The sequence below is a fragment of the Mus musculus genome, chromosome 11 (genome assembly GCF_000001635.26).
Source record: "Mus musculus strain C57BL/6J chromosome 11, GRCm38.p6 C57BL/6J".
Classification (NCBI taxonomy): Eukaryota; Metazoa; Chordata; class Mammalia; order Rodentia; family Muridae; genus Mus; species Mus musculus.
The window spans coordinates 74,597,564-74,612,903 of NC_000077.6; the positions used below are offsets into that span (position 1 = coordinate 74,597,564).

At 47.2% G+C, this 15,340-nt stretch overlaps 1 protein-coding gene across 2 annotated transcripts in view; it reads right to left on the bottom strand.

Annotated features, from left to right (window-relative positions):
* Positions 1-13,352, bottom strand: part of Rap1gap2 (RAP1 GTPase activating protein 2) — a 227,560-nt gene extending 214,208 nt beyond the window's left edge. Inside the window, exon 1 of one of the 2 annotated variants that reach the window (NR_157089.1) lies at positions 13,290-13,352. Coding sequence is in view for 1 of the 2 variants with exons in the window: in XM_006533622.3 (XP_006533685.2) it covers positions 13,290-13,339 (50 nt within the window). In the remaining variant the exon portion in view is untranslated. The remainder of the gene's footprint in view (positions 1-13,289) is intronic. The other variant, XM_006533622.3, reaches the window with a different exon arrangement.
* Between the last annotated feature and the right edge of the window lie 1,988 nt (positions 13,353-15,340).

A 15,340-nucleotide genomic window follows, 5' to 3' on the forward strand; every position in this document is an offset into this window, starting at 1 on the left:
ACACACACACTAACACACACACACATGCACACACACATAAAACACACGCACACACACAACACACACACTAACACACACAACACACACACACAACACACACACACAAACTTTTTAAGGATAGGGAATAGCTCTTCCCTCTGAGACGTTATTGATATAGGATCACTTTCCCATGGCCTCACCCACCCTAGTCCACACCCACTCCAGGAAGTAACATTTATTACATTCTACACCTTCAGGGTTTGTATACTTAAGATAAGCAATCCTCTTTTAACATCAACTATCCCTAATGCTCTGCACGTGATTTCTCAGCCCCACCCTGGTCTCCTAGCAATGAGTCTTGGAGATGGCATGATAGCAAACATGGACACCTTCATTCGAAACTTTTTTTTTTTACAGCTTCACATGGTTTTACTGTACAGACACACCATAATTTATTTAACTAGTCCTTACTGGCAGTGGGTGAGTGGATTCAGTCCTCAGGCTTTTGGTGTTCTTAAGAAAAAGATTTATTTATTTTCACTTCATGTGTATGAATATTTTGCTTGCATGTATGTGTATTGTGTGCATGCAGTACTTGCAGAGGCCAGAAGATGGCTCTGTACCCTCTGTAAGTAGAGTTAACTGATTGCTGTTAGCTGCCATATGAGTGCTGGAAATCCAGCCTGGGTCCTCTGAAAGAACAACAAGTGCTCTTAACTTCTGAGACATCTCTCCAGCACTGGTCTTTTGCTTATTAGCATCCTACAACTATCCTGATCTGCACTTATCTGTAGATGAAGTCTCCAGAGGACTAACCCCTAGCTAGTGGGGAAATGCATTTACAATTAAACAGGTATCAAGCTGTTTCAGAGGGCTGGAGACAATTGGCTCTCTGGTGGCAGTACAGCAGAATGCTGTAGTAATGATGGATTGGTCGTTTGCTTAATTTTTTGCCATTTTGAGACAGGATCACACTGTATAGCCTTCTCTGTCTTGGAACACAGGCTGTCCTTGAACTTGTGGTGATCCTCCTGCCTCTGCCTCCCAAGTGCTGGGATTACAGCAGTGCAGTACTATGTTTGGATCATGACATTTATTTCTGTGGTTTCTGGATACATATTCACAGGCCTGAAAGCCCTGGAGTGATATGTATCGACTTCTCACAGTCCTGCAGTGCAGAATCATGGCACTATGTCTGGCAAAGGTCTCTTCCTGGTTGGCAAACGGCCTTTTTCCCATCATCACGAGGCAGAGAGAAAGGCCCCATCCCCAATGCTTCTCTCTCTAAAACAGTGTCTCAGGTCATCAGGATGACTCCCTAGGTAAAGGACCTTGCTGCACAAACCTGAGACTTGAGTTCGATCCCTAGAGCCCCTGTAAAGACAGTAGGAGAGGACCAACTCTGCAAAGTTGTCCTTGGACCTACACCATGTGTGTCATGACACTTGGAGGTGTGTGCAAGCATCCGCACGTACATGTGCTGGAATGTGCTCAAGCTCAGGCATAAACACACACACAAACACACACACACAATTTTCTAAGTTAAAAAAAAAAGCTGGGTGTCTTAGTCAGGGTTTCTATTCCTGCACAAACATCATGACCAAGAAGCAAGATGGGGAGGAAAGGATTTATTCAGCTTACACTTCCATAGTGCTGTTCATCACCAAAGGAAGTCAGGACTGGAACTCAAGCAGGTCAGAAAGCAGGAGCTGATGCAGAGGCCATAGAGGGATGTTACTTACTGGCTTACTTCCCCTGGCTTGCTCAGCCTGCTCTCTTATACAACCAAGACTACCAGCCCAGAGATGGCCCCACCCACAAGAGGCCTTTCCCCCTTGATCACTAATTGGGAAAATGTCTTACAGTTGTATCTCATGGAGGCATTTCCTCAACTGAAGCTCCTTTCTCTGTGATAACTCCAGCTGTGTCAAGTTGACACAAAACTAGCCAATACACTGGGCATGGTGTTGCATGCTTTTAATCCCAGCATCAGAAGGCAGAGGGCAAGTAGATGTTTGGTTCAAGGCCAGTCTGGTCCAGAATAGGTTCCAGGACAGCCAGGGCTACACAGAGAAACCATGTCTCCAAAATCAAAAACCAATCAAAAAATAACAACAAGAAGACAGGATCTCATATATCCCAGGCTGGCCGCAAACTCATTAAGTATCTGAGGAAGACCTTAAACTTCTGATCATCCTATCTCCACTTCCCAAATACTAGAATTGCAGGTATGAGCCACCACCGCTGGTTTTACGAGGTTTGGAGGATTGAACCCAGGGCTTCATAAATGCTAAGCAAGCACTGTACCAACTGAGCCACATCCCAGCTTCATGTCTCTCCTTATAAGGACATTAATCCCATTCATACGGACTCCAGTTAGTTCGCTCCCACAGCACTCACCCACCTGCTATCTCCATCACTCTGGAAGGTTGGGGTTTGAACCTATGAATCTAGGGGGACACAGACACCGAGTCTGTGGCAAGGATTTGCAAGGAGAGAGGACAGGGTGTAAGAGCCTCAGCAGAGGGATCTGCTGGGACAAAGCTAGAGATAGAAAGAATGAGGTGCCTTTGAGGCTCTGGAAGAAGCCAGGGAACTGAGAGCAGAGGACTGCCATTGCTCCTGTGTTCTCCCAAATAGAGCTTCTGGCCCTCCAGTGTCTTCTCCGTCACCCAATGGGCTTTCAGGAAGAAGGTCCTAGCTGCTGGGTGGAAATGGCACCAGGGCCATGTCTCAGATGGGACAGTGCTGGAGTTGGGCAGACAACAGTAGAAGGACTTGCCCTTTAGCTAAGAGGGTAAGGTGGCAAGACCTGTTCCTGGGGTAGGCATGGGCAGGGTTCATGGGCAAGACAGGTTCCTGGTTTATCCAGCAGGCTGGCTATGTTGCTACTCACTCCAAATGAGAGAAGTTTTGGGAAGGAAACTCTGATTGGGGCGTAAACTTTACTGTGTGTAACCTTCTTCCTGTCCCCAAGGTGATTTCCCTCTACCTTGCTTTAAATGCTACCTCCTCCGGGAAAGCCACATTGAATTACCCATACTATCTTGACATCAATTCTCTCTGCCTTCCCCCATCCTTAGACTCCTCAAATTGACCCAGAGTGACACGACATGCTTCTGCCATGTCCGTGGGGAAACCAATCACACCAATAAACTAGTGAAGAGAACAGAGTGGCTGGGGACCATGGATGGGTAGCCCTGCATGGGGAGCACTGTACAGGGAACATTGTGTGGGAGAGCCCTGAATGGGGAGCACCATATGGGGAGCACTGTATGGGGAACAATGTGTGGGGAGCCCTGCATGTGGAGCACCATATGGGGAGCACTGTGTGGGGAACACTGTGTGGGGAGCCCTGGATGTGGAGCACCATATGGGGAACACTGTGTGGAGAGCCCAGCATGGGGAGCACCATATGGGGAGCACTGTATGGGGAACACTGTGTGGAGAGACCTGTATGGGGAATAGTATCTGGAGAACATTATGATGACCTTGGTGCCATTGGAGTGTGAATCATGTGATAATATTATGTTTTCAAAAAGTGAGTAATCTATTTTTAACATAAGTTCTCTTCTGTCCCAGGTGATAAAGGCCAGAAGTGTCCCAAGAGGCCATCTATCTGGTCTAACGACTGTGTCATAGATGAGGGTGTAGGGTGCAGCAAAGGCACAAGACAACTCCCCAGCTTCCAGGCCACACATCAAGCTATCCTCGATCCCAGGAGGCACCTATAGCCTCAGGCTGAGAGGGGCCACTCAGCAGCCATCCTCCATTCTACCCCTCTGCTCAGACATCCCTTCCTCTTCCTTGTACCCATCCTCTGGATGCATGGCTGGAAGGGACTGCCCTCCACTCAGTCAAGCAGCTTTGAGGCACCTCAACCTAGGTTCCAGCTGTGAGTGAGGAGCTTTCCTTGTGAGCCCGAGACTTCTCACACTAACTGTGAGTGCACCCGTCATATGAACTTCCAGGGACCATTGTGAGGTTGTGGGGTCTATTTGGGGGTGTTTATTATGGTTTTAGTTGGCTGTTTGGTTTTTTAAGACTAGGTTTCTTTATGTTGCCTTGGCTGTAGCACTAGTTGTATAGACCAGGCTGGACTCAAACTTACAGAGATCCTCCCCTCTCTGCCTCCTGAGTGCTGGGACTAAAGGCATGCACCATCACCACCAGACCAGGTGATGGTTTGGTTTGGTTTGGTTTTTTGTTTGTTTGTTTGTTTGTTCGTTTTTTGAGATAAAGTCTCATATAAACTAAGCTGACCTCCAGATGATGACTAAGTGGCCCAAGCAGGCAGTGAAGATTTTATTCTGTCTTCTTCCTTAAAAGGCGCTGGGGTTTCAGGCCTGCTTCACCACCTCATCCCTCTTGTTTCTGTGTCAGCCTTCCCTTTCGCTGTATGCTGCATTCAAGCACACAGAACCTGGGGACCTTGATTCCTTTGTTTGATTCCTTTGCTTTCTCAAACATACCCTGCCTCTCCTCACCTGGGAGTGCCTCTAGCTGAACTACCCTCCCTCCATGTTTGCCCAGTCTCCCAGCCAGAGTCCAAGTCAGAGCGAAGATTCTGGGAGGTATCACCTAACCTGAGTCACAGCATCGCGATGGCTCAACCTGCCCAAGACTGAATTATTTACACCATGCCTCTCAATCTCCCCACTGGAGTGTGGTCCAGCTCTGAGATCCTGCAACGTGTTTCCACACACACACACCCCCACACACAGCTTCTGATATTCAAGTCAGCCTGCTGTAGAAATCACAGTAACAAAGGTAGTTGGCTCATCACTGCCTTGGGAATGCTCTGCCACATTAGATTTTCATTAATGAATTCAATTTACTAACTTAGGAAATGTGTTTTACCAAACTGGATCTCATGGAATGTAAGGAAAAAAATGGACCATCGGCAAATATCTTCCTGACCACCCTGCTGTGTGTCTGAAATTCCACTGAACAGTCCTTGCATGGAAATTAGCTACTGCCCTACTGCCCAGGGTTTTGTTTTACTGTTGGTTTGGTTTTGGTTTGGTTTGGCTGTGTCTTAGTTAGGGTTTTACTGCTGTGAGCAGATACCATGACATTTAATTTGGGCTGGCTTACAGGTTCAGAGGTTCAACCCATTATCATCAAGGCAGGAGCATGACAGCATCTAGGCAGGCATGGTGCAGGCAGAGCTGAGAGTTCTACATCTTCATCTGAAGGCTGCTAGAAAACTGACTTCCAGGCAGCTAGGATGAGGGTCTTAAGCCCATGCTCACAGTGACACACCCACTCCAACAAGGCCATACCTCCTACTAGCGCCACGCCCTGAGCCAAGCATATATAAACCATCACAGGGTGTCTGTCTGTCTGTCTGTCTGTCTCTCTGGCTCTCTGGCTCTGTCTGTGTGTGTGAGAGAGAGACAGAGAAAGAGACTAGAGATTAAAATCAGACTTTGCACTTGATAGGTGCTCTACCACAGAGCTATAGTCTTAGCCTAAAGGCTAACTTTTCAATCCACTGTTAAACACTAAAACTTGAGCAATGGGGTGCTGGAAAAATGTGCAGCAGTTAAGAGTGCTTGCTGCTCTTGTAGAGGTTCCTACTTGAGGTCCCAGCACCTACATCAGATGGCTTACAATCACCTATAACTCCAGTTCTAGGAACCTAACATCTTCTGGCCTCTATGAGCACATAACACAGAGACACACGGAGATACATACACACTGAGATACATACACACAGATAGATAGATAGATAGATAGATAGATAGATAGATAGATAGATAGATAGACTTTTTAAAAAAATAAATGGCTGGGTATTAGTAAAGGTATTAGCCTTTAATCCAGCACTCTAGAGGCAGAGGCAGGAAGATCTCTGTGAGTTTGAGACCAGCCTGGTCTACAGAGCTAGCTCAGGACAGCAGAGCTACACAGAGAAACCCTGTCTCAAAAAACAATAGATAGGTAGGTTAATAAAATTAAGCCATAAGAGGTCTCAGTGAGTAAAGGCTCTTGCTGCCAAGCCTGATAACCCCAGTATGACATGGTGGAAAGACAGAACAGGCTCCCACCAAGTGACACACATGTACTCACCTCACAAATTAATTACGTTTAATTAATTAATCGATTTAACACCTTTTAGCAAGAACTAGTGTCTTGAGCCCTGGAAGAACTGAAGTTGAGACCCGTTGCTACGGTCTGAACATGTCTCCCTAAATTCTTATGTTGAATCCTAACCTCGGGCTTGACGTCAGAAGGTCGAACCTTACAGCAAGTCAGGCAGTCTAGAGGGCTGAGCCCTCATGAATGGGGTTAGCTGCCTTCTGCAAGAGACCCCGGAGGGCTAGCTGCCCCATTACCACAAGAAGACACAGTAGGAGGGTTCCATCTATCAGGAAGTGGACCTCCACCAGATACTAAATAATCAGTTGGTACTTTGACCTTAAGCATCTTGGTCTGCAAGACTGTGAGAAATGTTTCCTGTGTATAAGCTTCCGACCCACAGTGTTTTATTACAGCAGCCTGGACAGACTAAGACACCTGGCACAGCGAGTGACATTTGGGTGGGCATACAGATGATGGTGACCCCTAGAAGGGATCAGGAAGACATCATGTGCCTTTAAAATAGCTGAGGAAACCAAGACTTCGCCACATCCAAAAGTAACTGGGTTGGGACCACAGAACCCTCGAGACAGGTCAGGACTCCAGCTCCCAGGGCAGTACTCTTTCCAGAACACACTCTACAACTGACAAGCAAGCGTCAGCCAAGAAGCTCCCAACAAAAGTAGCGGTGACCCAAGGTTCCAGCAACTGTGACATATACCTTGTGAAGTCGAAACTATATTCAGGTCAGTCTCTGGAGTGAGCCATGTTTGAAGCCATCACTCCCAGGGAAGCTCAGGAAAATAAATCAAAGTATATTTGGTGTGGGTGTTGGTTGGTTGGTTGGTTAGTTGGTTGGTTGGTTGGTTGGTTGGTTGGTTGGTTAGTTGGTTAGTTAGTTAGTTGGTTGGTTGGTTGGTTGGTTGGTTGGTTTGTCTTAGCCACTTTGTATTCAGGGCTTTGTTTTGTTTTGTTTTCTCTTATAAATGATATACTTAGAACTTGGGTCTAGGAGATGGATCAGCAGGCAAACACTCTAGCACACAACCTAACATCCAGAGTTCAATCACTGGGACCCATGTTAAAGTCCGGTTCTCCTATGGTGAGAAGGAAGGCAAGAATAAAACAACCAGCTGGCTGCTCCTGGGTCAGCCAGCCCGGACGACTCAGCACAGTGTAGCAACAGAGACAAGTGGGACTTGCCCCCAACAAGGCTCAAGGTGAGGACAGACTACTGGAGCTGTCCTCTGACCTCCACATGAGCATTGTCCTTAAGGTCAATGTCCAGTTAAATAGCACAGCTGCTAGTAGAAGTTAAAAGGTTTCTTGCTGAGCTGGGCATGGTAAGGGACTCCTTTAATCTCAGCGCTAGGGAGGCAGAGGCAGGCAGATCTCTGAGATCAAGACCAACTTGGTCTCCAGGGTGAGTTCCAGGACAGACAGAACTACAGAAAAAAAAAAAAAAAAAACCTTGTCTTGAAAAAGAAAGAAAGGAGGGGGTTGGTGAGATGGCTCAGCAGGTAAGAGCACTAACTGCTCTTCGGAAAGTCCTGAGTTCAAATCCCAGCAACCACATGTTGGCTCACAACCACCCGTAATGAGATCTGACGCCCTCTTCTGGTGCATATGAAGTCAGCTACAGTGTACTTATGTATAATAATAAATAAATCTTGCTTTGTAAGAAAGAAAGAAAGAAAGAAAGAAAGAAAGAAAGAAAGAAAGAAAGAGAGAGAGAAAGAAAGAAAGAAAGAAAGAAAGAAAGAAAGAAAGAGAGAGAGAGAGAGAGAGAGAGAGAGAGAGAGAGAGGGAGGGAGGGAGGGAGGGAGGAAGGAAGGAAGGAAGGAAGGAAGGAAGGGAAGAGAAAAAAGAAAAAAAGTTCCTTGTTACCCACAACCATACTGATTGCTGAGGGCTCTTCCGAACATGCCTGGTTTCTGCTTGCATGATGGCCAGCACTGCACACAAACACGTCAGTACTCAAGAACACTCAGTGACTCTCATTGCTCAAATATGAATTCTGGCTGGGAATCAAGCCCTACTGCTGCCCCCTGGCTCCTCTGTCTCAAGTCCAGCTCCCCTCTCTCCTCTTGCTAAAATCTCATCCCACAGCAATCCCAACAGCAATGCTGGCACAAAGTTCCCTGTATTTCCCTGTGTCTCCTCCTTCCTCCCTATCCCCACCTGAAAAACACTCTCTGTCATCTACATGGTTGATCGTTTCACTTGTTTGTTTCTTTTAGACAGGCTCTCACTATGTAGTCCCAGATAGCCTGGAATCTGCTATGTAGACCAGGCTGGCTTCAAACTCCTGGGCATCTGCCTGCCTCTGCCTCCCAAGTGCTGGGATTAAATGCATGGGCCACCATACCAGGCCAAATGGTTTCTAAGCAAAATATGTGTTTGTTCATGTATTTGTGCATCATATTCTGAATATCCACATACAAGAGCAGAAGATATACCCCTCATACACCATACACAATTTTTTCTTCCTTCCTTCCTTTTTTTCTTTTCTTTTCCTTCTTTTCTTTCTTTCTTTCTTTCTTTCTTTCTTTCTTTCTTTCTTTCTTTCTGGTACTTTGAGTCAGGGTTTCTCTGTGTAACCCTTGCTGTCCTGGAACTCATTCTGTAAACCAAGTTGGCCTCACATTCTTAGATCCACCAGCCTCTGCCTCCTTCTGAGTGCTGGGATTAAAGACATGCACCACCATGCTCATCCCATACAGCACAAATTGTAATTTAAGAAGACTACAGCCTTAAGTGTAAGGGCTAGAGCATTATAAAACCCTTAAAGGTTGAGCTTGAGGCAAGCATGGTGGAATAAATCCATAGACCCAGAGCAGGGGACATAAAGGCAGGAAAATCTGGAGTTCAAGAAACTTTGTCTCTGGGCAAGAGAGATGGCTCACCAGTTTAGAGCACTGTTGCTTTTGCAGAACCCAGATTCAATTCCCAGCACCGCCATGGTGACTCACAACCAAATGTAACTCTGCTCCTAGGGAATTCGCCCCCCACCTCTGACTAGGTACACACACGGTGCAAATATGTAAGCAAAACATTCATACAAATAAAAATTTTAAAAATTTAAAGGAACCTTGTCTCAAAAAAGTCATGGTGACTCATGCCTTTAATCCCAGGATTCTGGAGGCAAAGGAAGGTGGATGTCTGTGAATTCAAGGCCAGCCAGGTCTACATAGTGAGTTTCAGGACATCTTGGGCTACATAGTGAGATCCTTTTCCAAAATTTTTTTTATTAATGATGGTAAAAGCTGAAGAAAGCCGGGTGGTGGTGGTGCACGCCTTTAATCCCAGCACTTGGGGGGCAGAGGCAGGTGGATTTCTGAGTTCGAGGCCAGCCTGGTCTACAGAGTGAGTTCCAGGACAGCCAGGGCTACACAGAGAAACCCTGTCTCAAAAAACCAAAAAAAAAAAAAAAAAAAAAAAAAAGCTGAAGAAAATTAATAAGTTGGGTATCATCAAAATCTAAATTGGGGCTAGAGAGAGGTTCTAAATTCAATTCCCAGCAACCACAAGGCAATTCAGAGAATATGAGTTCTGATGCCCTCTTCTGGCATGCAGGTGTATATGTAAATACAGCACTCATATACATTAAGTAATTGAATAAAATAATCTAAAGCCTTTAAGGCTGGGGAGATTGCTTGCATAAGTAAAGTGCTTGCACACAAACGTAAGGACCTGAGTTTGGATCCTGAGCACCCATGTAAAGAGCAGAGCCTGGGAGGCCGAGACAGGAGGATCTCTGGGGATGGCTGGATAACCAGTCTAGCCAATAGGTGAGCTATAGTGTTTATGAGAGATACTGTCAAAAAATAAAGGGAAGTGATTGAAAAAGACACTCAATATTGATGTGTGCATGTCTGTCTGTCTGTCTGTCTGTCTATTCGTACTTTGTACTACAAAGGATACAGGCAAGAAAGAAAAGAAAGCAAGGCACAGTGGCACACCTTGCAGTCTCAGTTACTGAGGAAGCTGAGACAGGAGGGTTGTCTTAGGGTTTTACTGCTGTGAACAGACACCATGACCAAGCAAGTCTTATAAAAAAACAAAAACAAAAACATTTCTTGGGGCTGGCTTACAGGTTCAGAGGTTCAGTCCATTATCATCAAGGTGGAAGCATGGCAGTATCCAGGCAGGCATGGCGCAGGCAGAGCTGAGAGTTCTATGTCTTCATCCAAAGGCTGCTAGTGGAAGACTGACTAACAGGCAACTAGGGTGAGGATCTTAAGCCCACATCCACAGTGACACACCTACTCCAACCAGGTCACACCTATTCCAACAAGGCCACACCTCCAAATGGTGCCACTCCCTGGCCCAAGAATATACAAACCATCACAAGGGTCTTTTGAGCCCCTGGGGTTCAAGGACAACCTACACAGACAGAGTGAAGAGGATCAGGAGTTCAAGAATAGCCTTAGCTGCCTAGTGAGTTGTAGGTATGCCTGAGCTTCAACAGACCCTGTCCCCATATGGGAAGCTGACTCAGAAAAGTGTTTGCCAGACCTCACTTTGATCCCTAGAGCCCACATAAAAAAAAACCAAGAGCATAATCCCAGTTCTGAGGAGGTAGAGGCAGGCAGGTCCTTAAGGCTTGCTGGCCTGCCAGTTTAGCATATTCAGTGAGCTACCCTGTGTCAAAAAGCAAGTTAAGGGCCTGGGATCCTCCATTCTGGGAGATCCAACACCCTCTTCTGGTCTCCATGAGCCTCAGGTTTGCATATGGTACTTAGACAGGCATGTAGGCAAGTCACCCACACACATAAAATAAAAATAAATAAACCTAAAAAATACTTTTGAAAAGTAGGGTGTCTTAGTTAGGGTTTCTATTCCTGCACAAACATCATGACCAAGAAGCAAGTTGGGGAGGAAAGGGTTTATTTAGCTTACACTTCCATACTGCTGTTCATCACCAAAGGAAGTCAGGACTGGAACTCAAGCAGGTCAGAAAGCAGGAGCTGATGCAGAAGCCATGGAGGGATGTTCTTCACTGGCTTGCTCAGCTTGCTCTCTTATAGAATCAAGACTACCAGCCCAGAGATGGTCCCACCCACAAAGGGCCTTTCCCCCTTGATCACTAATTGAGAAAATGCCTTACAGTTGTATCTCATGGAGGCATTTTCTCAACTGAAGCTCCTTTCTCTGTGATAACTCCAGCTGTGTCAAGTTGACACAAAACTAGCCAGTACATAGGTTGAACAGTGCCTGAGAAACAGCATCAGAGGTTGTCCTTGCACTCAGAAGCCTCATTCTCACATGCACAGCTGTACACACACACACACACACACACACACACACACACACAATGGACAAATGAAAAAAAAACATCAAGGGTGACAAGAACAATTATTTGGGGCAGATAAGATTGTTCAGCGGGCAGAGGCACTTGCCACCAAGCCTAAAGACCTGAATTCAATCACCAAGACCTGTGTGTTAGAAAGAATAGACTGCTGAAAGTTGTCCTCAGACCTCCATACTGTGCCTCGGCACACACATGCACACAGACACACACAATAAATAAATGTAATAATTTTAAAGCATTACTGCAAAACAGAACTCTATGCTATATCAGGAGCAACCTCACAAGTGTTTGCTCTGTGTGTGTGTGTGTGTGTGTGTGTGTGTGTGTGTGTGTAAGAGAGATGAGCGTGCAGATACCCAAGAAAGTCAAAAGAGGGTGAAAGATCCCATTGAGCTGGGATTACAGATGGTTTTGAGCCATCTCAGTCCTTCTCAGTGAATTTGAATGGCCGGCCAGGCTGAGGTGGAGGGACAGTCCAAAAGCTAAACAAACAAAAAGAATAAAACACTTGAGTAAGACCCAAGTTCCAATCCTCACTTCAACATGTGTTTGTGTGTTTTCTTCCTTTCTTTCTCTCTTCTCTCTCTCTCTTTCCTTTGTGTGTGTGTGTGTGTGTGTGTTCTCTGTGTAGCCCTGGCTGTCCTGGAACTTACTCTGTAGACCAGGCTGGCCTCGAACTCAGAAATCAGCTTATCTCTGCCACCCAAGTGCTGGGATTAAAGGCATGGGATACCATTGCCCGGCACTCTCTTTCTTTCTTTCTTTCTTTCTTTCTTTCTTTCTTTCTTTCTTAAAAGATTTATTTATTTTATGTATATGAGTGCCTGTAGCTGTCTTCGGACATTCAGAAGAGGGCATTGTATCCTGTTACAGATGGTTGTGAGCCACCATGTGGTTGCTGGGAATTTAACTCAGGACCTCTAGAAGAGCAGTCAGTGCTCTTAACCGCTGAGCCATCTCTCCAGGCCCCAATGTGTGTCTTCTGTGTGACCTTGAGGTGTGCTAACTAACTTCCCCTGAGTCTTAGTGAATAATTGAGTCAACCGCAATACCTGAGTTCTGATTACTGCAGAGTCGTGGGAAGTGCTCTGAATGCTGCTGTCAGAATCCTAACACTTGGAGTCCCACCAAACAGAGACCAGGCCCTTGGCAGCCCTGAGCATTCAGACATAAGGATACATACGAGGGACGTGGTTCCAAGGGCCACCAGGTTCGGGTGACAGTGAAGGGGCTACAACACATAGAACCCTCTCAGCCAGCACTCTGGTAACCTGACACTTGACTGAGAACCGAGGTGGGGGAAGGGGTAAGTGTCCAATCTGATCTACACTTGAATCCCTTCCCATTCCCATACATCCTAGGCCTATTCCTCTGAGCCCGGGTCCAAGGACTCATCCCACTGAACCTTTTGGAGGTGAGCTGGGTCATCTCTTTGAAGAGAAAGGTGGGGCCATGGCTGGTGTCTTCTTGGAACTCCAGTTCTAGACTCTACCTCAGGCAGCAGGACTGCAGGTAAGCATGTACCCCCATGATTCAAATGGGAAAGCTGATGTGAGGTGAAAGGCGAGGGAACGAGAGAACCCCACCCGTGTGCCTGTGGAAGGGACTGCAGCCCCTCCAAAGCTCGGAGTAACCAGCAGGGTCTGACTTTCCTTTGAATCTTTAAGTCCTACTGCGGCTACCCCGCAAGCCTGAGCCAGGTATCCGCTGCTTTCCCTAAGCATCCAGACACGGGATACTGGGGAACATGGGTTCCGGGGCCCGACTCTAAAAGCACCTGGGATGCTGCACGGAGACGCTGAGTGGCTTTGAGCTGGCAGCTCAGCTCCTCTGTTAACCCGTCCCTATGCCTCTCCGATCGGAAAGAAACTTTGGGCCGGCGTCCCCGCTCCCGGGCCTCGCGGAGCCCACTCACCAGCGCACCAGCTGCCAGCGGTTCTCCCCGGGCGCCCGGCGGCCCGCCATGCCTGCTCCGGCCGCTCCCTGCGCTGCGGAGGCAGCTCCAGCTGCAGCAGGACCAGTGCCCAGCGCGCTAGCAGCCGTGGGGACACCGCGGGACCCAGTGGCGCTCATCTTTCGGGCGGCCGTGTGCCCCACCCTCAGCCGATCCGCCGGGTCACCGCGCTTCTCTGCTGCAGCGCGCCGGACCGCCCTATCTCCCTAGCCTCTTTGCCGGCCCATGGCCTCACCCTGCCAAATATCTGGGTTTCTTTGGAGCATCGAGCCGAGAGTCAGGTTCTCAGAGTCCCTTAGCCCCGTTGTGCTTTGCCCCTTTAAACAGTGTGTTCTACTTACCATAAACATTAGGCATTTAAAAACAAAACAAAATGAAACAACAACAACAAAACAACCCAAATTCTCTCAAATGCCTAAAATAAAAGCAAATGTGCCATATGAACGATTAAAATATTATAATACAGAGGTAATTAAAACAGTACGATGCCATCAGGGTAGACACTGTCCACCCTAGCCCAGCCCCATCCAAGCAGTCACCCTTCCATCTACCCCAGATTCAATTCGTTGCTGGAGAAGTTCCGAGACTAGCCTGGCTGACCGGATCAGAAGCTCCAGGCAACCCAAACCCGGTTTAAAGGAGCTCAGTTAGAAATGTCTGTAGAGCCAGGCATTGTAGGTTTTTTTTCCCCTGTAACTGCAGGGCTCAGGAGGCAGAGGCAGAAAGGTCAGTAGTTCAAGGTCACCCTTATCTACATAGCCGGATGAAGGCCAGCTTGGTTTACCTAAGACCTGTAAAGGAAGGAAGGAACAACCCCACCCCCACCCCCACCCCAATCAAAGAGGAGGAGGAAAAGAAGGAGGGGGGAATGCTTATAGAGACTGCACGTTCCGGGAGTCCTCCCATATTAGCACAAAATCTGTTTTCCTTTGTTTTGTGTTTCTAAATGGTATCTTATTATATAGGCTGCCCTCAAACTTTTGGCAGTCCTCCTGCCTCAGTCTCCAAGTGCTGGGATTGCAAGAGTGCACCATCACACTGGGAAACCCTTTGACTTTACAGGGGAGAAACTATACAGCGGGAAGCACAAAGTCTGGTTCCCCTGTGAGATCCTGGAGCTAACATCTAGTGCAAACATGCTTTAGAGAGAGAGAGAATGTCCAAAGAGGAGCGAGCAGAGAGGATGGAGCTGAGAAGTCTTTGCCTAGCATCTGCAAAGCCAGCTCTCCAGCTGGCAGGGCACACCTACAATCCCAGCACCCAGGGGGTAGAGGCAGGAGGCTCAGAAACCCATGATCACCCTCAGCTACATTGCAAGGTCTAAGGTGAAGCCAGCCTGGAATATGTAGAAGGCGGGGCAGAGCAAGGGAGGAGGAAGGGAGAGGGGAGGAGGGGGGAGGAGGAGGAGGAGGAGGAGGAGGGGGAGGAGGAGGAGGAGGAGGAAGAGGAAGAGGAGGAGGAGGAGGAGGAGGAGGAAGAAGAAGAAATTTCCAGGGAAAGACCGGCATAGTGGCTCATGATTTTAATCTCAGAATGCAGAGACAGGGGGATCACTGTGAGTTCCAGACCAGCCTGGTCTATATAGTAAGACCCTATTTCAAACAAACAAATAAAAATGTTTCCAGGGATTGACCTGCTTGCTACTGACCTTTGCCATTCTGTCCATAGGTTCCACCTCCACTATACGTTAAAAACCAAGATTACAAATGTGGGTCCGATGGCATGCATCTGCACTCCTGGGTACTTACAAGACTGAGACAGAATAGCTTAAGCCCAGAACTTCAAAGCCAGTCTGGACGATAGTTAAGAGGTTTTTATTTTCTTAATATCAAGGGTCCATAAATCCTAAGGATCCCCACCCAGGATCCCCACAGCATCTCAAGTAAACAGTGGCAGGAAGATACACATACCCACATGTCAGCACTGCAGGAATACCATCCAAGGGAAAGAAAGAAAGAAAGAAAGAAAGAAAGAAAGAGAGAGAGAGAGAGAGAGAGAGAGAGAGAGAGAGA